Source organism: Ambystoma mexicanum, chromosome 13 (genome assembly GCF_040938575.1).
Source record: "Ambystoma mexicanum isolate Mex_15411 chromosome 13, UKY_AmexF1_1, whole genome shotgun sequence".
NCBI classification, from domain to species: domain Eukaryota; kingdom Metazoa; phylum Chordata; class Amphibia; order Caudata; family Ambystomatidae; genus Ambystoma; species Ambystoma mexicanum.
Genome location: NC_090938.1, coordinates 137,329,533 through 137,356,494, shown reverse-complemented (window position 1 = coordinate 137,356,494; position 26,962 = coordinate 137,329,533). Strand labels below are relative to the sequence as shown.

The 26,962-nt window shown below is 45.4% G+C and overlaps 1 protein-coding gene across 1 annotated transcript in view; it reads left to right on the top strand.

The window, feature by feature from the left end:
* The window catches only part of PPARD (peroxisome proliferator activated receptor delta), a 107,502-nt gene extending 80,864 nt beyond the window's left edge, over window positions 1-26,638 (top strand). Inside the window, exons 2-7 of the mRNA XM_069633470.1 lie at window positions 957-1,187; window positions 1,656-1,807; window positions 16,067-16,205; window positions 16,442-16,644; window positions 17,565-18,015; window positions 22,162-26,638. Coding sequence (XP_069489571.1) covers window positions 1,055-1,187; window positions 1,656-1,807; window positions 16,067-16,205; window positions 16,442-16,644; window positions 17,565-18,015; window positions 22,162-22,409 — 1,326 coding nt within the window. The 5' untranslated portion in view covers window positions 957-1,054 and the 3' untranslated portion in view covers window positions 22,410-26,638. The remainder of the gene's footprint in view (window positions 1-956; window positions 1,188-1,655; window positions 1,808-16,066; window positions 16,206-16,441; window positions 16,645-17,564; window positions 18,016-22,161) is intronic.
* Window positions 26,639-26,962: the final 324 nt, after the last annotated feature.

Here is a 26,962-nt window from a genome sequence, read left to right as displayed (position 1 = left end):
TAGAACACCTCTTGTGCTTTAAATGTTTTCTAACAGAATAATAAGCCTCACATACTACGTTGCACCTTTCCAAACTGGTATATATGTCTTGCAATTTACAGACTTTTTTGTTTTGTTAGTATGAGTATTCTGACCAATGAAAACAGCAGAATCCAAGTTCCAACTCAAAAGGGTTTCTTGTTGATCACTATAAGACTTGTTTCACATTTAAAATTGTGGAAATGCTTATGTTCCCATAATGCTCTTTACTTTTATGCACATGAAATTCTATGAAGGGGACCATGCCCCTCAGTCCAGCACCCTCTTCTCCACAGCTCTTCGGTTCCCTCAGTAGTTTTTATTCCATTTCCGGCACTGACATTGGCTCGATTCATGGCCGCAGAGGACTGTACCAAATGTTAATGACCCATAGCTCTCGTTAAAGTCCCTAACTTTGCTCAGGCCTGTATTTTATTTAGCTGCTAATCCCACTCAAAGCAATTTCCAAGTACTCCTGATGTATAGCTGCTCGTTTAAGTCTCATGGTGTGTCAATTAGTAGAGCTGAAGTATTATTGTATCGCGAAGTACACTTCTCCAGGCCATTTGCAGGTAAGTGGTGTCTGTGCTGCTCTTGAGAAACGGGACCGATTCAGTTTGTCCACCTTGGCAGTGTAATTTGGAAAAATCATTGTGTAGAATGTTTGTAGACTTCTTACTCTGTCCTGATTAGCACTGCTCTGTCTGTTAGATTGCCAATGGACTGAAGTAATGTTGCCGCTGGCACTTTACTCGTGGCGTTCTTTATGCGTTTATCAAACTATTTGTACATTTAAAAAAAGTTATGAACGTAAGCTTGAGTTTGGTCCGTTTGCAGTGCAGAACCCATAGAACTGCTCCAGTTTTCCCCTAGTGTCGAAATGCGCCACTAACCGCCCCATTCAACTAATGCACCAGACATTTATTTTGTCTCTATAGGGCAGACAATATGAATGGAAGACCCTTTTCCGGGCATACACAGATGATGCTGGAGCTATGAGTGGGGCATCGGTGTCAATCCTGAGGCGCCAGGAAGCATGGATCGGCTGCAGGAAGAAGGATCTGAGGTCAAGGAGGAGGCGACGGCGGAAGCGGAAGTGACCACAGTGGAAGGAGGTTCAGACGTGGATGTGGGACCAGAAAGCTCTCGGCCATCTAGTCATGACACAGGTAACATTGGTGATTTGTGTAGCTCATGGGGGGGGGGGGGGGGGAGAAGAAGGTGCCTAGACTAACGGTTATCCCTAACTGCCTGGACTTGGGCTGCACCACAGAACTAGGACAATCACTTTCTTCCCCTCTGACTACTCTTGATACTCCCCCCTCCTAGTACCCTCCCTGTTATACTTGTAATTATCTTTCTGGTGCATCAGTCCTTCCCTCTGCATTTGTCTTTTCCGATGGGCACTGGATCTATGCCTACATTTCTGCCTGTTACCTAATGTATGCTGACCTTCTCCTGGCAGCTGAGGTGTACAGGCTTTTCTGCATGTTATCTGCTGTATGCTGGTTTTCCTTCGGGATGAAATGTATGCACGCTTTTCTCCCAGGTAGCCTTTGTACTACAATAATGAGCACCAGAGTTGTGCAGGCTTACTGCCAGTTACTATCATTTTCCGCTCTCTTTCTCTCCCCCAGATGTCTCCCAGAGTTCCCCTCCTTCCCTGTGTGAGCAGCTACAATTGGGCCGTGATGAGACTCTTGCTGGATGTCTAGCGGTGGAGTGCAGGATATGCGGGGACAAAGCATCTGGATTTCATTACGGCGTCCATGCATGTGAGGGCTGTAAGGTACAAGATGGAGAGCGGGTTTGTTGGGAAATGAAGTGTCACACACTTGTCACATCTGGAGAGATTATGGAATGGCCTTTAACAGTGGCCTTGGTAAAGTTGGACATATTGCACATGGTTTTCGCAAATGAAGATCTGCCTCTTTGCCGCATCACACCTCGCCTGATGGAGCAGTTTCTCCCAAGGTTCAACAACAGTCAGTTTCTACACGTTGCATCCGTTTGAAGGCTTCCATAACAGTATTGGGTGATGATGGCGAGTCGGTGTCATCGCAGTTGAAACAGTACTGTAGTCACAGCCCCAAAAACTAGCAAACGTGTTAGGTTTGCAGTTGGCAACCTCTGAATCCTGTCTTTTGCTCCCTTCCCACCATGTGCACGCTGATGTTCCATGTAATGGAATGATGCCAAACTTGGAATGGACCTTTGTGCACTCACCACTCCCATATGATGATTTGCCTTGCCCCTCTGGTTGCTCTTTTCCTTGGCTTTGTGCTGTTAGTACAAGGTGGCTGGCTGAACAAGATTTGGTGCTCCCTTTCCTGTTGTGAGAGGTTTCTCTGCATGTAGCCTGGATCCCATCCAATTTCTCTCTGCTCTGGGTAGGATGGTGTTTTGAGTAGAATCATGGATGCAAGGCCTTGTTTGGAGTTGATGAACCCCTTCCCAAATTACTTTCCTGTCGATGGCTGATGGTTTCACTGGAAGGCTGGCATTCTGTTCTGGGTGTTTGCCTGATTTTAGAGGTCTTTTTATGCCAGAGCCCTAATAAAGATCTCTGCTCTAAATAAAGGGATGGGTGTGACGCCTCTCTGTACAGATGGAGGTTGTATCCTTCGTCTGTGCTCCATGAAGGAGGGTTGCTTTGTGCCTACTGTGGTCATCCTCCTGCTGTTTGTGTGCTTTGTCTCTGAGATATAGGCACACAAATGCCAAATTGTAGTATTGTATTGTTAATCTCTCTCTGCATTGTACAAAAGTGGCCCTATTCAGGTGTCAAATTAGTTGTCTCTTGAGTTAGTGGAATGGTTCCTGCTATATTCGTAGTCTCCTCTTAACGCACTGTAAGTAGATGATACCTTTCTGAAATCTGAATATCCCACGGTTCGTACTGTGGGCACGAAGACCTCTGGCTTTTTGTAGTGTTATTGCTGTGTGATTGGGGCGGCACTGTCTCAGGACTGTCTTAGGTCTGTCTTTGTAAATTAGTTCAAGGCTCACTTCCTAGTTCTAGACATAATGTTGAAGCCTCTGCGCCCTGATTCTTGCTGAGAGAATTTTTCTACTATTGGCAGCTACCTTACCAGTGTCTTCATTGCATTTCCCTCCTGTAAATCCAGCTGAGGATTCACTCAGATAATGTATTTCCTTAATTCCATCAGGTGGTTGTGGTTTTGATTAGCCATAATTTCTGTACTTTGGACGGTTCTGCTAGTTTTTATCCTTATGCAAAGTAGTATTGTCAGTTAATTGTTTTATTGGGGGCAAAGCCCAGAAAAACACATCCTGTATACACACATTTAAGATCATTCCTAAAAACACTGTACATTTAAAACTAAACTAATGCAACACTATCATCATTCTTGAAAAGAAAAATTCAAATTAACGTAGATTCCTTCAAAATCTAACAAACACTAAAAATGTTAGTCTAATCAATCCATGGAACGTATATGTTAAGGCTGGTGCCAGCAGTTTTCAAAATAAACTGAGGACAGATTATATACCTTGACATATTTTAGGTTCAATGTATATAACCTTTTCTTTTCCTTATTCTCAAAGCTGATGTCAAATACTTTGATCTACCATAAGTGACAAATCCTGAGGTGTTATGAGGCATCGCCTTCCCACGAGGCCAGGGTGGCGAGGCTGCTGCTAGATAGTCCCCTGGGGCTGGTGCTCAGCGGGAGGATCTCATGAGGAGAGAGGACCCCATCGAGATCAGTTACCAAGTAGGGAAAACACAGTATCCCTTTGACCCTCCCACCTTCCCTCAAAACCCTTCTCTTACCCTTCCACTAAGTGCCCCAAGGTACCTTTTGTCATACATCCACGTTAGAGACCACTGAAAAGAAAGACTCTTCTCAGGTATCCGTTGATAGTACTGTGACGAGGAAGAAGCCAGGAGCAGTGAAAATTGACACTAAGAACCAACCCAGGTGGTCAAGTGGTTGGTTCACAACAGCTGATTGGCCTGCTGTCATTTAAAATGGAAGAGGGAACAGAGAAATTGCGTTTTCAGAAAAAAGCGAGAAGATAAATGCGTCCGCAGGTGCCTCGCATAGCAGGAAGCCTTGTGGAGAAGTAGACTTTCACTCACTGGGAGTGTGGACTGCCGGAGCGGAAGAAACTCGCCAGCTGGCTGCTGGAGAGGCTTGTGGTAGACCTGAGAAGGCTCTGCACAGCTGGAGAAAATCCTGAGCGAGCCGGACACAACCGTAAGGTGGCCGGCAGCACCCTGCAGGTACTAGGCTACCTGGGGCCTAGGTTTGGGAAAACACAGAGGGCATTCGGGGACACTAAGTAAATTGCGAACTGGCCAAACTGAACTCTTGCTTACGCATGACACAAACTGAAGGGGTCTGGGACCCACAAGGGGAAAGTCTACACCAATATCAGAAATTGATGGATATGAACATTACATTGTCAAATTGTCCACACATTCCTTGGCAGGGGAGTAAACCATGGTTGTGGGTTGGAGTGAAGTCTGAAAGAAGAGACTGTGGGACCAAGATAATAGAGTACCCTACTTCGCAGGAGAGTGGACTAAGGAGGGGGCTACTGAGAAATGGGGTCGAAGACCCTCAGTACGGCTTGGGAAAGTTGGCCAGGCCATTCTTCCTTATGGGGCCTGGGTCGTCGGCCCACCAACCAAAGATAAGGATCCATCCTTGGTCATAGAGAATACAGCAATCATGGTCGAAAGACTGGGCGAAAGGGAATCCACCCCCAAGTCTTGCAGAACTTTCTATTTGTATTTCTTCACCTTTTTTAGAGCTGTCCTTTTCAACTGCAAAGCTGGTCTGCAGGTTGGCAGCCCAAAGAAATGTTTGCTTTTCAGCTTATATTAAGTTTAGCTTGTGAGGGACAGGTTAGGATTTGGACACAGGAGGGAGAAACTTTATTTTGGACATTCTGGCACAGACAGTTCCATCAGTTTTGTTGAGGCAGGGAATCCTCTCTTAGAGGTAGAGTTCAACACCCCCAAAACCCCTTTTTGTTGAGAATAAAAGCTTTGGCCAATCAACCCTTGTGGCTGCCTCTTACTCCTAGAAGCTCGCACAGGAATGTGCATCCTTTCCCAAATAGCACAAGTTCAGTGCATCACCCATTACCCTTTAAGGAGTGGAATATTTCTTTTAGAGTACTTTTTTTTTTTTCTTCCTTTCATATGGAGGTTTTGTTTTCACTATGTAGACACATGTCACCGGTCGTGTGTGTGGCTTGTAGATATGCTTGGTTAGCATGCTATGCATAGACCACCATCTAGTGGTAGGCGCAGAGTATTACATGTTTTGTTTTCGAAACTCAAAAAGGGACTTCTACTGGACATGTCAGTAATACTGTTCCTAGTGACGTCCACTGTACCCATGGTCCTTCGCGCGTCTAGGTCCCTCGGATTGTTTTTTACACCATCCTAGTCGGATGCAAGTTGTGGAGTTCCTTCTTTCTGGCTAACGCCTTTTATTGTACAAGTTAAAAATGAGATTTCTTTCTATCCTTTCAACGGCCGTATCGCCTTAAGATCTTCAGCAACGGCTTTCAAGGACGAATTCATCAACCAACTACTCGTACTGTCTCAACGAACTTTGACTGTGGCCTATCTAGGCCTCGGCCCTTCACAGTAGCGAAAGTGTGTGGGGGTTCATAACTTTCTTTCCTTACAGAATGCCTATTTCCCTATTCTTTCATTTCCATCGCCGGGCTGCCACCATTGCGTTTTATGGAAAACAAACCCTTTTAAATGTTGCCCTTCCTGTAACAGGTAGTTTCCCTGGAAGGACTCTTACAAGGTGTGTAGCCTTTCTCCCCAGGGACCACCCTGAAAAACATTTCGGCCCAAGACATTAAAGGACCGTAAGGCAAAGCGTTGGGCCATCAGGCCATGCAGGCCGAAGCCGCTATGGTTGTGAAGAGAGCGTCCAGCGATGTTGAAGTCCAGGCGGTTCTTCTACGGAGACAACACCCGGCAGCTCAGGCACCCACACTGCACGCCACACAAAGCACACACCCCTGCGGCTGACAGTCGAACACTTAGTCGACCGTTGAGGCACACGCAGTGTCGAGGGGGAAGGTCCTCAAACTTCCTGTCGCGTTCGCCACATGATGGGCCCCCAAAACAGATGTCGAAGTCTGCTCCCGTCACTGCGAATAAACCTGACAAATCCTCGGGTACCCGAGAATGTGCGTCGAAAGACGCTTCGACGGCCCTTTCAAATAGCTCCAAAATGAGGGAGCTTAATAAAAAAAATAAAAAACTTGACCCAGACACTCTCCTTAAGGCCAAGGCATTGAACAATTAAATCTTCGACGCCACTACTCTGATCTAAGGAGCCCTCTCTCCCAAGCCTCTACATCAGAGTATCTCTACCCGTGTTCCCTCATGTTTTCCAATCACCACCCAATGGACCCCTGAAAGATTTGACATAATTATGCAAAGAATGTCATGCTTTGTAGACTTCTTTGATAGTCACCCTGATGAACTGTCCAACCTCCAAGAGCCCTCACAAGTGGAGGCAGCTAAAGTCCAACCTGCTGCCTAAATATCACCATTAGACATCACCCAACACCTTGCGGGACACTTCCCAGGATCTCTATTTCATTGACACTTCAGGCTCTCAAGATCCTGGTTCACTAGGAGATGAACAGGACCTATATGACGCAGACCAGTATTATTCTAATGATGACCATGTGTACATCCTACAATTCCCCAGACCACCATGACCAACCCGTGGCCGTCTCCCCTGTGAATAATCAGCTGCAGTATTACGTGCTCCTCCTAAAAGCTGCCAAACATTTCAAGATCGATGCACAGGCAGACAAAGATTTTTGTAGAAGACTTCCTTGGGGATAAAAAGTCTGCACCACTGTTTATACCACTCCTGCAGTCATTCAGAGGTGCATTCAGCCTTTTCTACTCACCCCCAATCTTATGAGGGCAGTAAACCCCTGCATTGACAAAATGTTCCGACCAGACCCCTCCAACTCCTTCTACATCAGGGGTCAATTAAAACCCGACTCTCTAGTCATAACTACCACAAGAAAGAGGGTGGGCGCGTCCTTATCCTCCAAGGCCCCTCCTGATAAGGAGATCAAAAAGATATATACACTGGGCAGGAAAGGAGCTTCCTCTGCTGCATACCAAGTGAGAATAGCTAATAACACTACTCTCTTGGCGAGTTAAAACTGCCATAAATGGGATGAGATGTTACAACAAATTGACTACATCCCAGAGCCTTTTAAATCACAGCTTCTAAACACAGTGGCTCAAGTTAAACAGGTGGCCAACTGCATCCTGAAAACGAATCTGGATGCAGCAGATAATGCAGGCTATATAGTGGCAGAGGGTACTCTTATTAAGTGCCATGCATGGTTAAGACAATCCGGCTTTAAGCTGGAAACTCGAGCCACCCTACTCAATATGCCAATTGAACCAAATGCCTTATTTGGGGAAAGCAGTCGAGGACGCACTGAAAAGTGCTAAAGAAGAGTAGGACACCATTAAATCCCTTGGACAGTTAACTAAGAAACCCTCTGTTCAAAGAGGCGTGTTTAATACATGCCGTTTTCAAGGACAAAATTCCCAACGCTCCTCTAACTTTTGTTGAGGGGTGGACAAGCGTCATCTTGGGGTTCCTTGCAGGCCCCCTCCCCCTCCAAAGCAATAACGATCGGCTCCAGGTGCCCTCCCCTGCCTCTCCAGTAGGTGTCGTTTCTCAATTTACCCATGCATGTCAGGGGGATCACCTCAGACAAGTGGGTATTATCCACCGTGGCGGGCGGCTAGTGTATAGAGTTTATACAGAGACCATCCAACCATCCGGCAAGACTGAGATAAGCAATGTAAAGCGCCTCGATGCGCATGGGCTGTAGTGCGCTATACAAATCCAAAAATAAATAAAATACTAAATGTAGGAGGAACAAGGCATTCTACTAGAAGAGGTTAAAGCGCTGCTGGAAAAGGATACTATTGTCCCAGCAAATCGGGTATCTATTCAAAGTACTTTCTTGTGCCAAAGAAAGGCCTTAAAATGCACCCTGTCCTAGACCTGCATCCTGCAAACACATATGCCAAGCCACAAAAGTTCTGCGTGACAAGGCTACAGGAAGTAATCCCCCTGAACCCCCATGCTAAAACTAGGGGACTACATGTCTACATTGGATATGAAAGATGCATACTTTCATATTTCAATGTTGCCAGCACACAGAAAATTCCCGCGCTTCAAAATAGCAAATCAACACTACCAGTTCAAGGTGCTCCCCTTCGGCATAGCCTCGGCTCCAAGGGTATTCACCAAGGTATTGGCGGTAGAGGCGGCGCACTTACGAAGATAATCTATCCCAGTGTACCCTTATCTGGACGACTGGCTGATAACTGGGGAATCCCCTCAAATTTGAAAGCAAAATACCTAAGAACAATCAATCCTCTTTTCCAATTCGGGCTTTCAATCACTGAGAAGAAATCAAGCCTTTTTCCGAGCCAAACCAAACCGTTCTTAGGAGCTATCATAAAGACAAAAGAGGGGCTAGTCTTCCCCCTCAAACGAAATAGTTCAAAACATGCTACTGCAAACACCTAATTATCTCGCTGATCGCCAAGTAACCGTACGCAAGGCAATGCGCCTGCTGGGGGATGATTGCTTCATGCATTGATCTAGTACCACACGCACGCGGCTGCGCATGCGCCCAATGCAAGTGTCGCTAGCAAAACAATTGTCTCAGGCAAGCGGTCAGTGGGACAATCTAGTGGTTGTTTCGCCAACCCTAGTAAAAGCATTACATTGGTGGTCCAAGGAAAATCTGCTAAGGGGGGTGAAACCCTTTCGCAATCCACCAGTTCAAGTGATACTCGCAATACATGCCTCACTTTCCAGATGGGGAGCCCATTTCCTTCACCACACAGCTCATGGCCTGTGGATACAGCCCTAATTCACATCAACCTGTTGGAGCTACTGGGTGTACTCAAAGGCCTGCAAGCATTTCAGCTGCATCTAGCAGGTCAGACAGTGCAAGTCCTCACAGACCGCACCACTGCCATGTTTTACATAAACAAGCAGGGAGGCACGCAATCTCCAAGTCTGTCCAGGCTGCCCCAAAATGTTTGTAAGTGGGTACTCTAGCAGAAAATGTTCCTAGTCTCTCAACACGTTCCAGGGGAACTCCATGCTCTAGCAGACACTTAAGCAGAATTCCTCTATCCACGTAGCACGAGTGGCAACTCAAAGAAATCGGAGGCAAAGGCTTCACCTTGTGGGGGTTATCCTCCTATAGACTTGTTCGCCTCAAACCTAAACGCACAATGCCCAGACTTTGCATCCAGGTTTCCCCAACCACAGTCCAAGGGGGTACGCCCTGTGGATGAGCTGGTCAGGGACATTTGCTTGCGCTTTTCCCCCAATGCCACGCCTCAGCAGAATAGTGCACAAGATGCATCAGGAACAAGCCACAATAAGCCAGATGGTGCCTATGTAAGCAAGACCACCATGGTTTCAACATCTGCTCAAACTAGCGATGTACAACCCGATCAAACCCCCATGCCCCTACAACATGCTGTCTCAGCATGGGGGTGGGAACTACATTCCATCTGCATCCTCAGTCTATGAACTTGGCAGCCTGGCTCCTGAAGTCAGTGTTTGGACACTTAAAACTACCTCAAAGGTGTATGGGTACTTTCAAGGAGGCACGCAAGCCCAACACCAGGCACTGCTATTTCCACAAATTGAAAAGTGTGATGTGGTGCCGATCAAAAGATCCAAATCCAATTGAATGTACCCCATCAAACATTCTTCACTACATGCTCTACTTACTAGAGGTTGCCAGTCAAAGGATCGACAGTGAAAGGGTCGACAGGCCAAATGATCGACACCAAAGGGTCGACAGGACAAAGGATCGATGGTTTTTTCTTTTTTTTTTTTTTTCTCCCCCCCACATATGTTTTTTTTGGGGGGGGGTCCCTTTTTTTTCTAAAAAAAAACACTTTTTTTCCAAAACGAAAACCTAAAAAAAATCATTTAAAAAAAAAAAATCGACCGTTTGGTGTCGATCCTTTGTCCTGACGACCCTTTTGATTCGATCCTTTGACTAGACACCCTTACTAGACTTTGGCCTAGCATGGCCGCTCTGTCTGCGTACACCACTTTGTTAAACATGGTGTCCTGATGGATGGTTCCAGTTATTAAGGCTTTCATGGAAGGAGTAAAGAGACTTTACCCCCAAATTTCCAATCCTTCTCCAGGTTGGTATCTTAATATTGTGCTCAAAGCTCATGGGTCTCCCCTTTGAGCCTGTGCACAAATCCAGCCTTAAACACTTAACTTACAAGACTGCTTAGTAGCCATCACCTCTATAAGGCGAGTCAGTGAGCTACAAGCACTGTCGGTGCAAGATCCTTTCTTTGTTATCCACAGAACACACCCTAGGTTTTCACCTAAATTCATATCCAAGTTCCATGTTAACCAGTCCATTGAATTACCCACGTTTTTTCAAAATCCATCTTACTCCGTTGAGGGAAGCCTCCATGCACTGGATGTAAGGAGGGCAGTTTGTACTATGTAAACAAGACAAAACCGCTAAGGAAGATGATCAACTATTTATCTCCATAGCACCTGGCAGGGAGGGTGATTACATTTCAAAGAATGTCATTTCCAAATGGATAGTTACAGCTCTGCTATTCCCTATATAAGAAAGCCCTGCCTTTCACACCAAGAGCTCTCTACCTTAGGTCCAGGAGCTACTTTGGCATTTATTGCAAATGTCCCTCTAAACGCCATTCACAAAGCAGCTACTTGGAGTTCCATACATACATTTACCCAGCATTACTGCATTGACACACATTCTGAAGCAGATTTACAGGTGGGACAAGCGGTGCTAAAACATGTATTGGCTTCTCTGCCTTCTCACAACCCACCTTCTTCCACAGGTAGTGCTCGCTAATCTATGCAATCAAATCACTTTATTTTGGCAAATTGCCATAAAAGAATAAAACACATGTAGATATGCATGTAGACATTATAAATAAATGACACACATCTCAGGAGCAGTGCAGAGTTCTAACAAATGCAAATGTGGGAGTACAAAATACAAACTGTTTATGCGTTCCAGATACCACAAGGTTAACAATTCATCCATTATAAATAGAAATAATAAGTGGGAAGAAACAGCTATATGCGTTTTGGTCAAGCCTTTTGCAATTTACACATATTAGCATGTGCCTCCCCCATTTGTTGTTGTTATGGGCTAGGCCACTTTTGTGAAACCAACAACTGACACAGATGGAGGAACATAAATGCCCTCCTGGCCATGGCTTATTTCAAGAAGGATAACAATGGCCAGCTCACAAACAGATTTTCTGCCTAGAGGAGATATAACAAGGCTGGTCGGCATTGTGTGAATCATCTGTCTGCAAATGTTTTTCTCGAATGTCCTTGAAGACTGGACAAAACACAAAGTGCAAAGTATCCTCCAAGCATCACAACCAAAAGGGCACACGCTGCTCTCCCTGCCCCCTGGCCATCGGGATAATGTAGATCTTATTGAGAGGCAATTTAATCTTGCTCGCGTTATGAGATTTCTTTTGCCAGGATTATTTGTTCGTAGTAAATAGTTTTGTATTTCATCTGATGAAATCATTTCCAGTTTCTTGGTGCCCTTTTCCAGTTCGGAGTATTCTCTCTCTCAGCCCTAGATATGGAAAATGCCTGAGGCTTTGGTGATTAACGTGGGGTTCGTCAGATGATCACTGTTCAGTTTTACCATCCACTTCCTCACCTCTGACAGCCATGGGACTTTCTTAGGTCCACCTCTGCTTATCAGATTTTAATCAGAGTGTGTGTTACCCCCGCTTTCGGGTTAGCCATATCCTAAGTCGGTGCAGGATTGGCTCCAACTCTATTTCATCCTACACAAACGGAATCCGTAGCTCAGTGTGGACACCATATTTTATAGCTGATTGGGGGAGACCAAGGATACGTTTCAAGAAATGGTTCTTCGAGGCTTGAATCTTTTTTCTGTTCCCATGTCCCCAGTGCGATGCTCCATATGTCGCAACTGCTTCAGCTTTGCTTCTATATACCGTCCTGATCAGATCTAATGGCTTGGAGCTCGACATTGACCTAAATCCCCTGACCCCCCACACCCCGGGGATTGAATAAACCTAGGCCCTTGCTTCTCGATATGGGCCGCAGGTTTCAAGTTTGGGGTTAAACTAATCCCTAGGTGGGCAAAGTATATAACTCCTGAGGATTATTATATCCTTTGTGCATATCAGTGCCATTTTTGGGCTGTCCCTAGTTAGATGACAGGACATAACTGCCGACTTGGCGGTGGTGACTCTTGGGTCCAATGGTGTCGCGAAGTCTGTATACACCGTGACCCAATGTTGCAAGGCTCTTGGAGCGTGTGCGATCAGAACCGTGTCATATGCCAGGTCTGGATGACTTCCCATTAATTTCAGCACATCAGTTGTAACTTGAATCAAACCCTCCCGCTACCCATTGATGTAAAAAGAGAACAAGACGGGAGTCGTCACAAATCCCTATCACACTCCCGCCTGGGCCTGGAAGTAAGCAGTGCAACGGCCAGAGGAGCCACTTCTCACTTAGGCCTGTGTGTTTTTATTCAGACTAATCAACAGGTCTGTTATCCCCACCGGACAATCATGTGACCCAAGCACAGCCCACAGCTTTTTCCTGTTAACTTTGTCAAAGGCTGTGCTCATGTCCATGAAGGCAAAGATATATGGGTTTGCCTCTCAAGTAGAGTGAATTTGCTAGGATCGGGTATAGATTGAGAATCTGCACACTCGTCCCTAGTCTTCGGCAAAACCCCAATTGTATCTCGAGTGCACCGCTATTGTCGATCCAAGATTCAATGTTTTTTTTGGGGGGGGGGGTTTGTGTTGCCCCCTCCCCCTCCCAGCAACGCTCTTCCAAAGATTTTAGACAGCAAATCAAGGAGCGAGATTGATGTATTGGAGGATGACATATTTCTTGGACCCTTTTTGTAGATTGGTCGAATGCCTTCCTCCATGATCCCAAAAATTGTGCCTTTGCACACATAACATTAAAACACACCATTAGTACTGGGCCCCAAAGATCAAATTTCAGTCGGGTTACTAACTGATCCTGGTGATCGACTGAGTTTTTGATGAACAATTGCATCCGCTATTTCCGTGATTGAGAATGACACCAAGTACCCATATTCTCTACATGGTCTGTTCTAGGAGCTCCTGTGCCTTGTTAGGCGCAGGGTTTATCTCACCCGGTGTTACTTCGGACAGGTTGTAAAGAGTGCAAAATGCTCAATCCAATCTGCATCCGCCACATGCAGCTTATCAATCCTGAGTTCCAGCACCAGAGGATGATGATCATCACTCAACTCATCCTCCATTGGGTGAAACTCCTTGATCATGTTCTAAAAAAGTATTTGGAGGCAGGAGAAGTCAATGGTAGTGCTTCCATTCGTGCCTTTTGAAGGCTGCTTTTCCCGGTCTGTCACCCTTGGTCCGGCCATTGATTGTTCTCAACCCCGATTCATGCAACCACAATGTTAGCTTGAGCCCATCCCCCACACGTTCTGGGATCCATCATTTCTGGATCTTGGACTCCCCAGAGGCGCTCCTCTATGAATAGATGTGGTGATGGGCTGCTGCCACAATTTATGTTAGTCTCCCGCCAACAGGATCATATGTGTCCCCTTACCCAAGTCACCAATGTAATCATTGAAAAGTTGCTTCAGTTGAGTTAGGCACTGCCCCTTATTGAATTTATACGGGCTGTTGTAAAAGGTAACCAAGACTATACTCATAACAGAGTCCAGGCTAGCTTTTACCACGTGGGAGCAACAATAATCTGCATTTAATTCAACGTGATCACATTTGTACTGTGACTTGACAAAGGTTGCCATTCCCCCATATGAGCGACTCCGTATGTTTTTTGATTCTGGAATGATTGAAAGCCATCCTGGTACAATGTGTCTTGTGCCCATGTTTCCTGTAGGAGAACAAATTCAAACTGCTGCATCAGAACTCGTATGTCTTCCCTTGAGCTTAGCCCCTGCTATGTTCCATGATAATAAAGAGACTGTGATAGCACCTTTCGTTGGATCCCAGCACTGCATTGCTGGCTGGTTCGATTTACATATATGGGTTATTACTGACCTAGGCGCTCTTCATCATGCGAAAACCCAGCCTTCTTCAACCTCCCCCTTGCAGAACATAGCCTGATAGGATATGAATATTTGGAAATAAGTTGAACGAGCTATCGGCCGCGCCAATGCTCTTACGTGAGGCCCTTGAAGCAACAGATATGATTCATGTTCCTCCATCCTGCCAGGGGGGTCCGAAATGTTCTCATATTTAGGTTTTGTTGGTGGTTCTGCTGTTCAGGTTGGGTTTTGTTCACCATCCCTGCTTGTGCCAGTTCTTGTGGACTCTGCTTTCTGCACAATTACTTTGTTATTGGATCCTCATGTTGTTCTGGTCTGCTGTGAGGCATTGTTTCTTGTCTCCTTTTTGTTTGAAAGTATTGGCTCTGTGTGTAGTCCTGTATTTATTCCGTTGTCCCCTTTGTTCGTACTAGGCAATCCTCTGGTGCCGACATTTATGAAACCACAACCTGGTTCCTAGCTTTACCAGTGGGGCCCTTGAGTGGGTGTTCGTCACTATCTTGATGTCTTGTTTGCACACCCCATCCCCCACCCCGGCCGCAGAACTTTCTCCTCCCAGCATTGTCATGCATTTTTTCATTTTGCCATGGTGCCGATGATGCCAGTTTTTCAGAATCCCTTTCAGATCTGTCCAAGAGCTGTCTGTACACATCTTTCAGCTCCAGGTATGCATTGGAGAGTCTATTTATATGTCTAGAGAGGTGTAGCAAGTTATCCATATTTGTGCTTATAGTTGTTTCATTTTGGGGATTTCCTCCAAATATTATGCTGCGATCATGGGCGTGACATTCTGGGAAGCAAGGTTACAAGACAACCTGATTGGGCTTAGGTGATCACACTGTCTAATTCTCTCGAATTGGTAATTCAGAATGCCTTTTAACAGAACGTGAACATCGGAATGGAAATGTAAGCTTCATTCCCCCCAAACCCCTCAGGTTAGTGAACACCTCTTCTGGCTAAACCATTCCATTTTCCCCAGGTCTTCGGTAGTTGTTAGCTATATAAACATGAGTTTTACAGTTTACTTTCCAAAAAAGAATCTGAATGACCAGAGTTTTGGTAGCAATAGCTAAGACGTATCCTCCAGTGCTATGGGATGCCCAGGTTAGCAGACTCCCTCTTAGGCTGACCTCTCCTCCTTAGTCACAAATGTTGGTTGTTTCTAAGCATATATCCACAATTGCAGAAGTAATGTTGACACATTAAAAATGCTACTGTTGTTCAGCAATGGTAGAATTTCATACTATTGAGGAAGTTTTGCACAATTCTTGGCGTTGCTAGGCATTGCTTGTTTCTGTTTTTCTACCCTCTAGTGGGTTTTATGACCCATGATTGCTGATTTCTACCAGCAGGGTTTTTAATTTTACGAAATGTATTTGATATCTGGAAAGGGTGTGCAACAATGTTTGGACCGGGAGCCTGCTTTATGAACTTCCATGGTTGGTGCCCTCCAATACCTTGCCCGGGTGATTCTTCAGGGCACCGCCTGTAGGCACTGTTACAGGTGTTTTTCAAAAAGAGGAAATCGTTAACCACTTTCTGAGGGATGACCAAGCAGAAAAATGTATTACTTTCCGAAAATTGTGGTGAAATGTAGTATGCTGCCAGCAAGAGTCCACAGTAATCTGATGTGATGTTTGTGCCCTAGGTGGAAGGGCATGATTGTATTCTTGTTTAGTTGTCTTGTCTCTTAGCTAGGACAACTGCTGTCTTTTTGGTCTAAATGTCTCATGTTTGTCTTGCCTGTGGATAGGTTCTGTCACTTCATATTTCAAAGGTGCGTGTGTGAAGGTAGAGGGTTTATTCTCCTAGTACAGGTATCTGCTGGTCCGTCTGTGCTGCTCACACTACCTCTTTCTGCTTTCTCAATTTACTGCAGGGTTTCTTCCGGCGGACCATGCGCATGAAGCTGGAGTACGAGAAGTGTGAACGCAATTGTAAAATCCAGAAGAAGAACCGAAACAAGTGTCAGTACTGCCGCTTTCAGAAATGTTTGGCCTTGGGAATGTCGCATAATGGTGAGGCCTGCAACTGGATCCAGGGTGCCCTAGAAATCTGGAATAACCACAAAAGCTGTGGAAAATCGAGGGTGGGTAGAAATAGGGAGGTTTGAGGATGTCTTGCATCGGAGGCTCTTGACTCATGTAGTACCTTGCTGATTCTGTACTGCTTCTGGCCTATTGCCCCTCACTCCTATAATCTGTGCCAACCTTTGCCCAGTGAGAAAGGAATTATCTTTGACTTTCTCTCCCAGCCATTCGCTTTGGGCGCATGCCGGAGGCGGAAAAGCGGAAGCTGGTTGCAGGGATGTGTGCTGGTGACCTGGCTGTGGAGACTCTGCAGGTGGGTGACGTAAAATCTTTCTCCCAGCACATCTACAATGCCTACCTGAAGAACTTCAACATGACCAAAAAGAAAGCACGTGGAATCCTGACTGGGAAAAGCAGCAACCCTCCAGTGAGTATGAGTGACTCATTGTAAAGTTGATGTCAAATGTATGTTCTGCCATCAGTGTCCCTAAATGTGTTTCAGAAAGTACCTATGTGCTTAGTGGATAATAGTTAGGCTTTTGCTTTGTGGTTTGTTTAACATTTTAACAGGTTCCATTTTTGAATACCTACAAAAGCAAATCTACCCTCTCTAATTGAACCAGAACTCAATCAAAAAGTAAGCTCCACGAGTAATGTTGGTGGCTCTTCTTATGGTTGCTGTACATACGCATTGACTGTCTGCTGTTTTCAGCTCCTAGTCAGTTCCCCAGAGAATACACATGTTTGTGGGTTAGTTCAATGCCGGTTCAGTCCGATTGACTGGTGTAAATTAAGCACAGGCTTAAAAACACTTGCATTGCATACTCTATAGTAGGGTGCGCTTGGTGCGTGGTGTTGAGCCATCTATTAACGAAGCTGGTGCCCAGTCACTACTCTTTCATTTTAATCTTGCATGCTTGTGAGAGCCTTTGAGTGCTGATTTTGTTCTGAGTTTTGTTCCCCAACTGCACCTCTTGCTCAATCATCTTATGCAATCTGATCTGCTATCGCTCATGACCACCATGTCCTGTGCTTGCCAGTCCCAAGTCCAGTTTTTTTTTGTTTTTATAAGGCTCTACCAGGTCAAATCTTTGCTCTATCTGTACTAGGTCGTCCCTACACCGAATGATGCACTGGTTAAATGTTACAGTTACTGCAATGGATTAACAATGACGTGTATGAAGGCTGGTCAAAAGTTGATTGCCGGGGGTAATGGGCTAATTTTGGTACATGTGGGCCGGGCTGGTTGAACTTAGGTTTACGTTTAAACACTCAATTAACTGTCCCGTCTTCTCTCTTGTTGCTGTGTTCACTTTGAAATGTCTGGTACCCTTGCTTTACCTGCAGCCCTTTGTGATCCATGACATTGACACCCTCTGGCAAGCGGAAAAGGGCCTGGTTTGGAAGCAGATGGTCAACAGCATACCTCTACACAAGGAGATGGGTGCCCATGTCTTCTACCGCTGCCAGTGCACCACAGTGGAGACGGTGAGGGAGCTGACTGAGTTTGCCAAGTGCGTCCCCAACTTCCTTGACCTCTACCTGAACGACCAGGTCACCCTGCTCAAGTATGGTGTGCACGAAGCCATCTTCGCTATGTTGGCTTCTATTATGAACAAGGATGGTTTGCTGGTGGCTAGCGGCAATGGCTTTGTGACTCGGGAGTTTCTGCGCAGTTTGCGCAAACCGTTCAATGAGATCATGGAGCCCAAGTTTGAGTTTGCTGTGAAGTTCAATGCCTTGGAGCTCGACGATAGTGATCTGGCACTCTTTGTGGCAGCCATTATACTGTGCGGAGGTAATATGGGGGTCAATTCTTGTTATGGGTTAAGCTGGGAAGCATTGTTCCTAAAGATGGGTGGTGGTGAACTGGTGATTAAGATTGGGGGGAGGAAGTGGGATTGAGGGTGGGGGAGGGGTGAGGGAGGGGGCTTATTGGGGGGTGGGGGGGGCGGCCAGGGGGAGGGTCTGTTTTCCTGTGGGCTGAGATTATATTTGGAACAGTACACTGCCAAAATTGAAAGTGCGTGGTTTGTACACTGTATGAGGTAAAATGGAGGGGGTTTGGAGGGACCGCAAAAGAATTGCGGGGGGGGGGTTGTAGTGCAGCTGAAGCACTTCAGCTAAATGAGCCGGGCAGTATCATTTCGGAAGTATGCCAGCTCTATTCGTTGAATTTGGGCAGTGCGTGTACACTGTGTGTGAGAAAATTGTCAGTGGGTAAAGGCGGCTGTCCTCTATATTCTATGGATGAAGATTGGGGCAATGGTAAGAACTCAGTCTGGACCCATCTGCAATGTGGCTTAATATGAAGTTCATATGGCAGGGAAGGGCCAGGGCTGTACAGTGGTAATGGAAAATGGGGTTGTGTCAGACTATATAAAAAATAAAGTGGGATAGGAGCTCACTACAAAGTGGTGTATGGAGATGTTGCTATGCCATGCGAGTTATGGTGATGGTATTGTATTTTTGAGATTGGGTGTAGAAGCATCATGAGTGTAATTGGAATCAGAAGACTAAAGAATGGTTCCCATAACATCCTGTTCTTTTCAGCCTATCTTGGCTTCTGAAATGCCCAGTACGTGTTCCAACTGTCCCTCTGTGCAGACCGATCACTGGCAGTACCTACATGGTCTCTTCGATGCTTTCGACAAGTGTCTCATTGAACAGTTTCACAGTTGCGTTAAACCAATCTGGTGATTGAGAGCCGAACGTTCCTTCATGTCTGTATTGTCCTCGGTTTCCCTTGCATATCAGTATTCTTCCCCAAATGTTTGCCATTATCTGCTCTGCTGTAGTATAACTAGAACTGTTTAATCGGCACAAGTATATGTTTACACTATTGCTTGGCTCGTCCCTTTTTTTAATTCTGATGCTTGGTGAGACACAAGATGCCCACAACTTTCGTCTCCTAATGAATCATTGTAGGTCAGGTTTTCCTACATGCCATCTGAAAAATCTCTTATTTCCTAACTATGAAACTCTTGTCTTTAGGTCCATTGCCCTTTCTTCTCTCATTTTCTGTTGTCAAAATAGACCAGTTTGCGGGCAAATATTATTTTTCTCCCCTGTGGAGAGGTTCAGGAGTACTTTTAAAGCCATGTTCCTCCTATGGGGGTAACATGACAGTTGGAGGTGGTTATTTAGGGCAACATGTGGCACTCTGGAATTCCTTCCAAGCTGTCACACCATCCATTTGCCTTCTCTGGCCTGTTTCAGCCAGTTAGAAAGAAGCAATTTCGTATTGGTGTACTCCCCGGACATCAAGGTATCGCTATGCATTATTACTCTGCAGACAACCAATTAGAAAATGCTTGTGAAGGGGTGAGCGCTGGGAGGACCCACTGTACCAGAGCCCTGCAGGATATAAAGGCATTGGGCAAGGATCGTTGGATGTTCTGGGGACTACAAGCCAGAGTCCAATAGAATAATTGGTGTCTGTATGTGGATTTACTTCACCTAGTGACTGTCCTTCGGTGATGATCAGTAGGTGGCTTTAGACTTTATTCTAGTCCAGTTTTTTTTCTTTTTTTCAAGACTCACTTAGCGTGTAGTATTTTGGTCCCCTGTGACTGTTACAAATTGCCCAGCATGTCTGCAGAGCAAGGGTAATGTGTTGAGAAATATTTGTTTGTGCAAGGACTCACTTGTATGTCGGTAGCATATACTGTAACAGGTTTTGGTTCCAATTAAGAGAGCTCATATAGCATTGCTTCCTTGATAGTAGAAAATCACACTTGTTTAACAGGGTGTTGGGAGGGTTCTGTTGCACATGGTGCAACAATTCTTCCCGAAAATAATTTTTGGGAGTTCATTGCAGACTGCAGAGAGGAACCATGTTTTGAATTTCTCTGCATGGACCTCCTAGATGTGGCAGCCAGAGGTACTGGTACATACAATATTCTTAAGAATGTCCTGTCTCCATCTGACTAGCTTGTTTTAGCTGGCTCGGCTTCGTTATCAAATGATGCATTCTAATGTACAGATGAACCCTTGCATCAGCTAAGCTTCTCCATTTGATGGGAGTTATATTTTAGCCATCCGTGGATATTCGCCACTTTGCTCAACACCCTTCATACAAAGGTGTTGATTTATGGGTATTGTGCACGGTAAGCTTTAATCTTCCCTGATGACAAAAGGTGTGTCTGTCTCCCTCCCCCATTTTTGGCTATCATACACCACTGCAAGACTAACTTGCCCGACCAGCTCTCATGAATATGGTCACACTGTGTAGCGATTTCCTCCAAGGCTAGCTACCACATTATGATGGTGGCTACGAGGAAAACCTCTGTTTTGGTGCATGCCTTTGGAAACCTTCTCAGCTACAGGAACTGATGCTTACCCATTCTACACTGGGACAAATTGTGAGATTCATTCACTTTTCCCCGTTAGGGAGAAAGGGGTGGAGCCTTTCCCTGTGAGGCTAGGGAGGTAAGCCCGATAATCTATACCCTCCGAACGGCTAGAGGCAAGCGGTTCCCCGTTCCCCCGCCACCAGGGACAAGGACTCCTGTTCTGATAAGGGACTCCCTAACACAGAAACCTGGAACCCACTATTAATCAACAATGGGAAGACAACATGAAGGTCAAGTTGAGATCTGTTCTTGTCAGGTTGAAACCTTAAGAAAAACCTGAAAAGAAATATTTGTACAATACTGAGAAGAGGAACAACATGGGAGTAGTACTGAGCATAAACAGAACAGAGAGGAAGGATTTTAACGCTATGCCGGGGGAAGTCCCATTACAGAGTCATACATTTAGTTTAATACATGGAGGACTCCGCTAGGTCCAGATTCTTTCTCTTCTGGTGTTATGGGGGGTGGCTAACACCATACTGGAAAAAGAAAGGTGCATACCTGTAACCAGTTATTCAGCATGGGTAATCCTCCTCTAGATACCGTAGTATATAGGCAGATGAAAAATGGAAATATGGAGGGATGGGTAGTCCAGCAAGGGAAAGGTTTTCACAAAGGAGAGGGATAGAATCCGAGTGAAAAAAAAAAAATGTAGGGGGGGGGGGGGGCTAATGCTTCTCCCGAAAGGGGCAAAGGTACTCCACAAAATGGAATGTAATTTGTGACAACTGTGCTAATGAAGACCTTTAGCAGAAAAGTAAAACGCAGCGAAACAGTACAGACCCCATCTTCCTGCTGTGCTAGAGGGAAACTGCAACCATCTTAAGGCGATGAAGATATGGGTGAATAAAGGCTCAGTCTTTCCAGTGCTGAACCCTCTGCACTGTACACAGGTTGCCCTAGAAAGTTACTTTACAATGACCAGTAGTTCGACAGAATAAAGTGCTGTTTAGGCGATGGTACCCCCTGCTCTTGTGACCCGCAACTCTCTGTTCATACCCAACTCCTAACTGCGCTCAGTACCCACCTGGCATATAGCTCATTTAGCCAGCATCTCATCCCAAACTTGGCTCTCTGCTTTATTTCAGAGCTCTTATTCCTCCATTCTACCCAGAGGTGTTGCTGGAGTTGCTGGGGGGGGCGGGGGGGCTATAGCCCCTGATGCTTTGGTTGTTGCCCCGGATAGAATCTCAGGAGCTACAACCAAAAGGCTAGCTAGCCCCAAGTCTCAACAGGCCCGACGTCAGCGTAGCCCCAGGTCTTTTCCAGATCTAGCAACACCCCTGATTCTACCTATCTGACACAGCAAGCACAACAAGAGGGAGAGGATGTTACCCTCAGATGTTCATGCCTGTGCAGTGTTATTGGCACTATTTATCTAGCGCTGATGAAGCTACGTCGTCATGACCTAAGCCTTTTCTGGTGCCTCTAAGTCTAAAGTGCAGGTATGGAAAGGGTTTTAGGATAGGACACTGAAGGTTTTGGGTGTGTAACACTGAATGGGATTGTGATGCTGTAATTTTTTTTCTCTTCCCCTTGTTCCTATATTAAGGATGACAGCTCTGTTTGCTTTTGTCATCTCTCCTCAGATCGCCCAGGCCTCACGAATGTTAAGCAAGTTGAAGAAATCCAGGACAGTATACTTCGTGCCCTGGAGTTCCACCTGCAGGCCAACCACCCAGATGCACAGTACCTCTTCCCCAAGCTGCTTCAGAAAATGGCCGACCTGCGGCAGCTGGTGACTGAGCATGCTCAGCTGGTGCAGAAGATCAAGAAGACTGAAACTGAGACCTCCCTTCATCCACTGCTGCAGGAGATCTACAAGGACATGTACTGAAGGGGCCACAGAATCGATTCCACTTGCAAATCAAAGGAGAAGCCATGGAAGGGAGCTGATCTGTGGTTCTGGTCTTCCGTGCACTCTGTCTGGACTGTCAGTAGGCAGAACTGCTTTTGATGTCATGTCCAAGTAAATTAGGGTTACCAATATTGTGCACATGGTACAGTTTGCAGCGATGCACCCTGCCACTGTGGCAGAAGCACTTAAGCGGCACCATTCACAGTGCCAACATGGATTCTTAAACAGTGTGGAGGTGGTTACGGGCAGGATTGAAAATGACTGTTACAACTGAAATTCATTCACGAAGAGGAACTGCACTTCCCAAACACCTTAATAGCTGATAAAGATGCTGGAACCTACACAAGTGTGTGCCAGTGGGGGATATTTTGGTAGCTTGAAACAGTGAAGGCAATTTGGACTGTGGCATACATGTTTCATTGCTGAGAAACTTGATGCTGTGCTGATCAGCAAGGGTGTGCATTGTGCGACCAGCTCCATGAGCTATTTTGCTAGGGGTGGTGGTTGCAACAAACAGTTGTAAGCTGTTCTTGGATGGTCGATCTTATTGGTGCACGCACGTGTTGAGCATGTATGGCTGGATAGCATCCTATTGCTGTTTAGGAATCGGCATTACTGAAACACCCTCCCAAACAGTTTGATCCATGTCTAGAATTCCTTTTGCATTATCCCTTCCAGACCACATCTGAGTGACTTTGGTTTGCACATTCTGGTCAGTATTGACACTATAGGAGTTGCAGGATGAGCCTTCAAGCAGGTTCTGACTGTCACGGACTTGTGGTAGAGAGATTAGTATGCATGAAAGATTCTGGTTGGTATATCATCTTGGAGGCCCATATAAGTGCACCATGGTACTAAAGCACAGTGCTCAGCGTGAAGTGCTATGAGCCTTTACTAAACCATGTAGAATGGGCACGATCAGCTGTCGCTACAGCATACTATGGGCAAATGGCAATGCTGCTAGACATCACGGCACACTTTAGTCTCATGTGACGGCTCCAGACGTGACAGCTGGCTTTCCCAAATACCTTGGTGACCAAACTGCCTCCTACGGCCCCTCCGTTCTCCAATCCCAATGCAGTCTCCACACCCGCCCCTATCTATAATCAGCCTTTCTTATTATTCCCATGGCCTATCTCAGTCCAATTGTTTTGACATGTCTTGGTGTACAGAATAATTGTGGTCCTGAAGTGGCTGCAAGGTGGCATTTTAGTGCTCTATCAAACACAAATAAGGAAAACACTACGCACAAATATGATCATGTCATGGGGAAACTATCCGTGAAGTTTTGGCTGGTCTGGCACTGCTGTTTTCATGAGCTGTCACGTTAGGGTGGAGGAGTAAGTAGTCAGGTTGTTGGCTCTGGAACTGTAGTCTTGGTTCCAGTTGAGCCACTTTGGCACATTTTGTGAGCCTGTGCCTGTTGTTTTATCTTCCTGTGGCCAGGTTTTTGTTTCTACTAGACTGGAGAAGCACTTAGCAAATCAACTCTCAGTATTAAGCGCTTTGAAAAAAACGTATGCACTACACCACCGTCAGAGCAATGTGTTCAGGCACTATAGCTCACTGTGGACAGGGAAATGCCCCTGTAAAAAAAAATTAAAAAAGGAGCTTGCCATAGACTGGGGGTAGTGCTGTCTGAGGGGGGTGGGGGGAGAAGGCACACTGCAGAACCCCCAAAAAGTCCCCTCCACCCCCTCATCTGTGTGGACGCTAAGATGACGGGATTGGTGCTTTATGAAATGCATGTTTGCGTAGTGTTGCTTTACTGCACCATTAGAGTGCAACAAAGGCGTCTTGAAAAACTGCTAGGGAATATTCTGAGCCAGGAAAATCTTCTTTCCTCCCAGTGGTTGAAGCAGTGTGTGCAGCGATTGTGCGTGGTAATGAAAGTAGTGGGTCTTGAAAGAAATGAGTGGTGAGCAGCTGTGGCTACATCCTGTTCCAGCTAGTATGAAACAGATGCATTTTATAAGGCCGCCTTTGTGCCTCACCATCCCCTGTGCCCACTCGTAAACTGTAGCATGCACGCACTTGAGGGAACGAAAGCAATTCAACTTTCAACTTTGAGGCTGAAAGGGGGCACTTTCGGGCTGCCTTTTCTATAGTGTCAGGTAGCTTTTTGGGACAGCGTTTTACCAAAGCAACCCTTTTTTCTTGTATGCGCAAATGCTGCGGACCGTACATTCTATAGTTGAAAGAAGTTCACTATGATGATTGACGGCTTGGTGCATACTGCACAAATCTTTAAGCTGAAGGAACCTTGTAGCGGTCATTCCTGTATTTGAATGCCCCATCTTGTTGCTCTGGCTTGCAGCTAAGATAATGATCCACTAAAAATGTTTTGGTACCTATGACCCTTTCTGACCGGTCTAGCTATGTTGCTCAATTGCCACCATCTCAGTATGATGCAGCCTGTCAAAACTCAGCTGCCGTAGGTGGGATGATGACAGGGTAGCGCCGTCACTTCTATACTCCCTAGTATTGGTCAGTCTGTTGTACTACGAAACTATGAGGGTTTGTGACTTACTGATCGGATTATGTAGGTGGACAACAGAATGTCTTGTTTGTTTTTTGCTTGGGTGGTATAACCGGCAATACCTCTTCCTGCCTTGAGTCCCACATTATAAATGCCATCTTATTGCCCCTCCTATCAACACCAATAGATTCACTCTGGCCCCCCTGTTTTTTCTTGCTTTTGATTTGGCAACATGCATGCCCATTTCTTTTGTAAATGATCCAGTAGGTGCATGCCTTGGACTCTGCAGGAATTAAGGCTCTGCCTTGCCAATAACGCATTTAACTCAGGGTGGGTCACCAATGATTGCTTAAGATGGTGGGGAAGGAGGGGAATCTTTTTAACATTTTCCTCTTTACTCTCTGTGGATTAGTTAAGGTAGAACCTGTCTTCGTCTTTACTATAATTGTTTGTCATGGGGGTGTGCCTTGCTCACTTCAGAGATAGGTTGGTGGGGTGCCTGCACTAGTGTCCTACAAGGATTGGTTGAGGGATGTCTCAACTGGGATTTGTTCCTTTGTGTCTGGATCTCTTTGTTAGTTTTTTCAGGGATTGGTTGCGGTGGGCTCTGCCTTTGTTGAGGTGTTGTCTGCCTTGCATTGGTTGGGGGGGAGGACTTGCCTTCGGTTTATCTCTACTATGGTTGGGAGGTGGGCTACCCCATCATGTCTGAACCTCTCTATTATTTTGTTCACTCATTCTCCTTGTGCTCTACCCTCATCGTTTTGTTTGTTTTATTTGGTCTTTTCATATTTTAGTGAAATATAACCTACATTTTCTTGTCTGTGTTGATCAAAGTTGAAATTCCTCTTTTGTGGAAAATTATCTCTGTTATCTAATGTGAGATCCTGTGCAATTATCGAAATGTACAGAAGTCCTAAATCTGATGAAATTAACCGATGCCATCCACGGATTATGCTTTATGAAAAAGTACCTTTCTTTTCCCATTTCGGACAGGTGTGTTGGACTTATCCTGCTAACTGAAAATGAAGCAGTGAGCAGTTCTGTTTGCTTTTTGGGCAGCATTATATGACTCTTGCCCATCTGTTACCTGGTGCCATCTCTTGTGTTCCTGTCCATTAGCCTGGCATTTGTTATATATAGGCACCCCTTATTATTGGTATGAGCTATAATCGTCCCACACCTGAAGTTGTCGGATGACATCCTTCCAGCACCCGCTCTGCGGTCCATGCCCACCCAGGTAAATTTGAATAACTGCCCCTTTGTTTATATTTAATCAAATATACCCCCACCTACCCAATTAGCAAGCTGGAAATGTTCCTTCCCCAGTGATCTAGTATCCCTGATCCTCTAGATAATTAGTATAGTTCAATCCTTTGCTAGGAATCTAGTAGGATTGTCCCTCATTCTGTCCCCACTTTGCTAAAATTGCCCCCTTATCTAATGACCTGGTTAACCTGTTCGGGCATCCACTCTTGCTGCTACAAGTGTCAGGGTCTACCTTGCCCGCTCCTTTTATTTGGGGCTGATGCTCCCCACTTCTGATTTAGGTAACAATTAACCATCATGATGGATCCTTGTGCATCTCCTCTTTTATTTATTGCTTTTTACTCTTTTTACTAAAGCTGAGATGTATATTTTTGCTAGAAATTCCATCAACAGTATTTACTATAAACCGTATCTGTAGATAGTGTTAACTGGAAATAAACCATAACAAAACCTGCCTGAAGACAGCAAGCTGTACTGCTTTGTTTTGGTCGCTGGCACAAGGTTATTAGAATGTGATGTAAACTTGTGTGGTAATGGAGCTGAGACGGAGGCATGTTTGTTAACGTTAAGTGTTTGTAATTAATAATGTGTTTATTGCTTTTACACAACTTATAACAAGAACAACAATGGAGCAACCGGAAATACACCCCTAAGTGTCAAGGAAGGATTGCCCACTATGTAAGGGTGTCAAAGAAGGACTCTAAAACAAAGATGACATGATTTTGGTTATAGACTTTTATGTTGAAGTGACAAAGGATCCTTACTATCCCTAACTTGTTAGAGG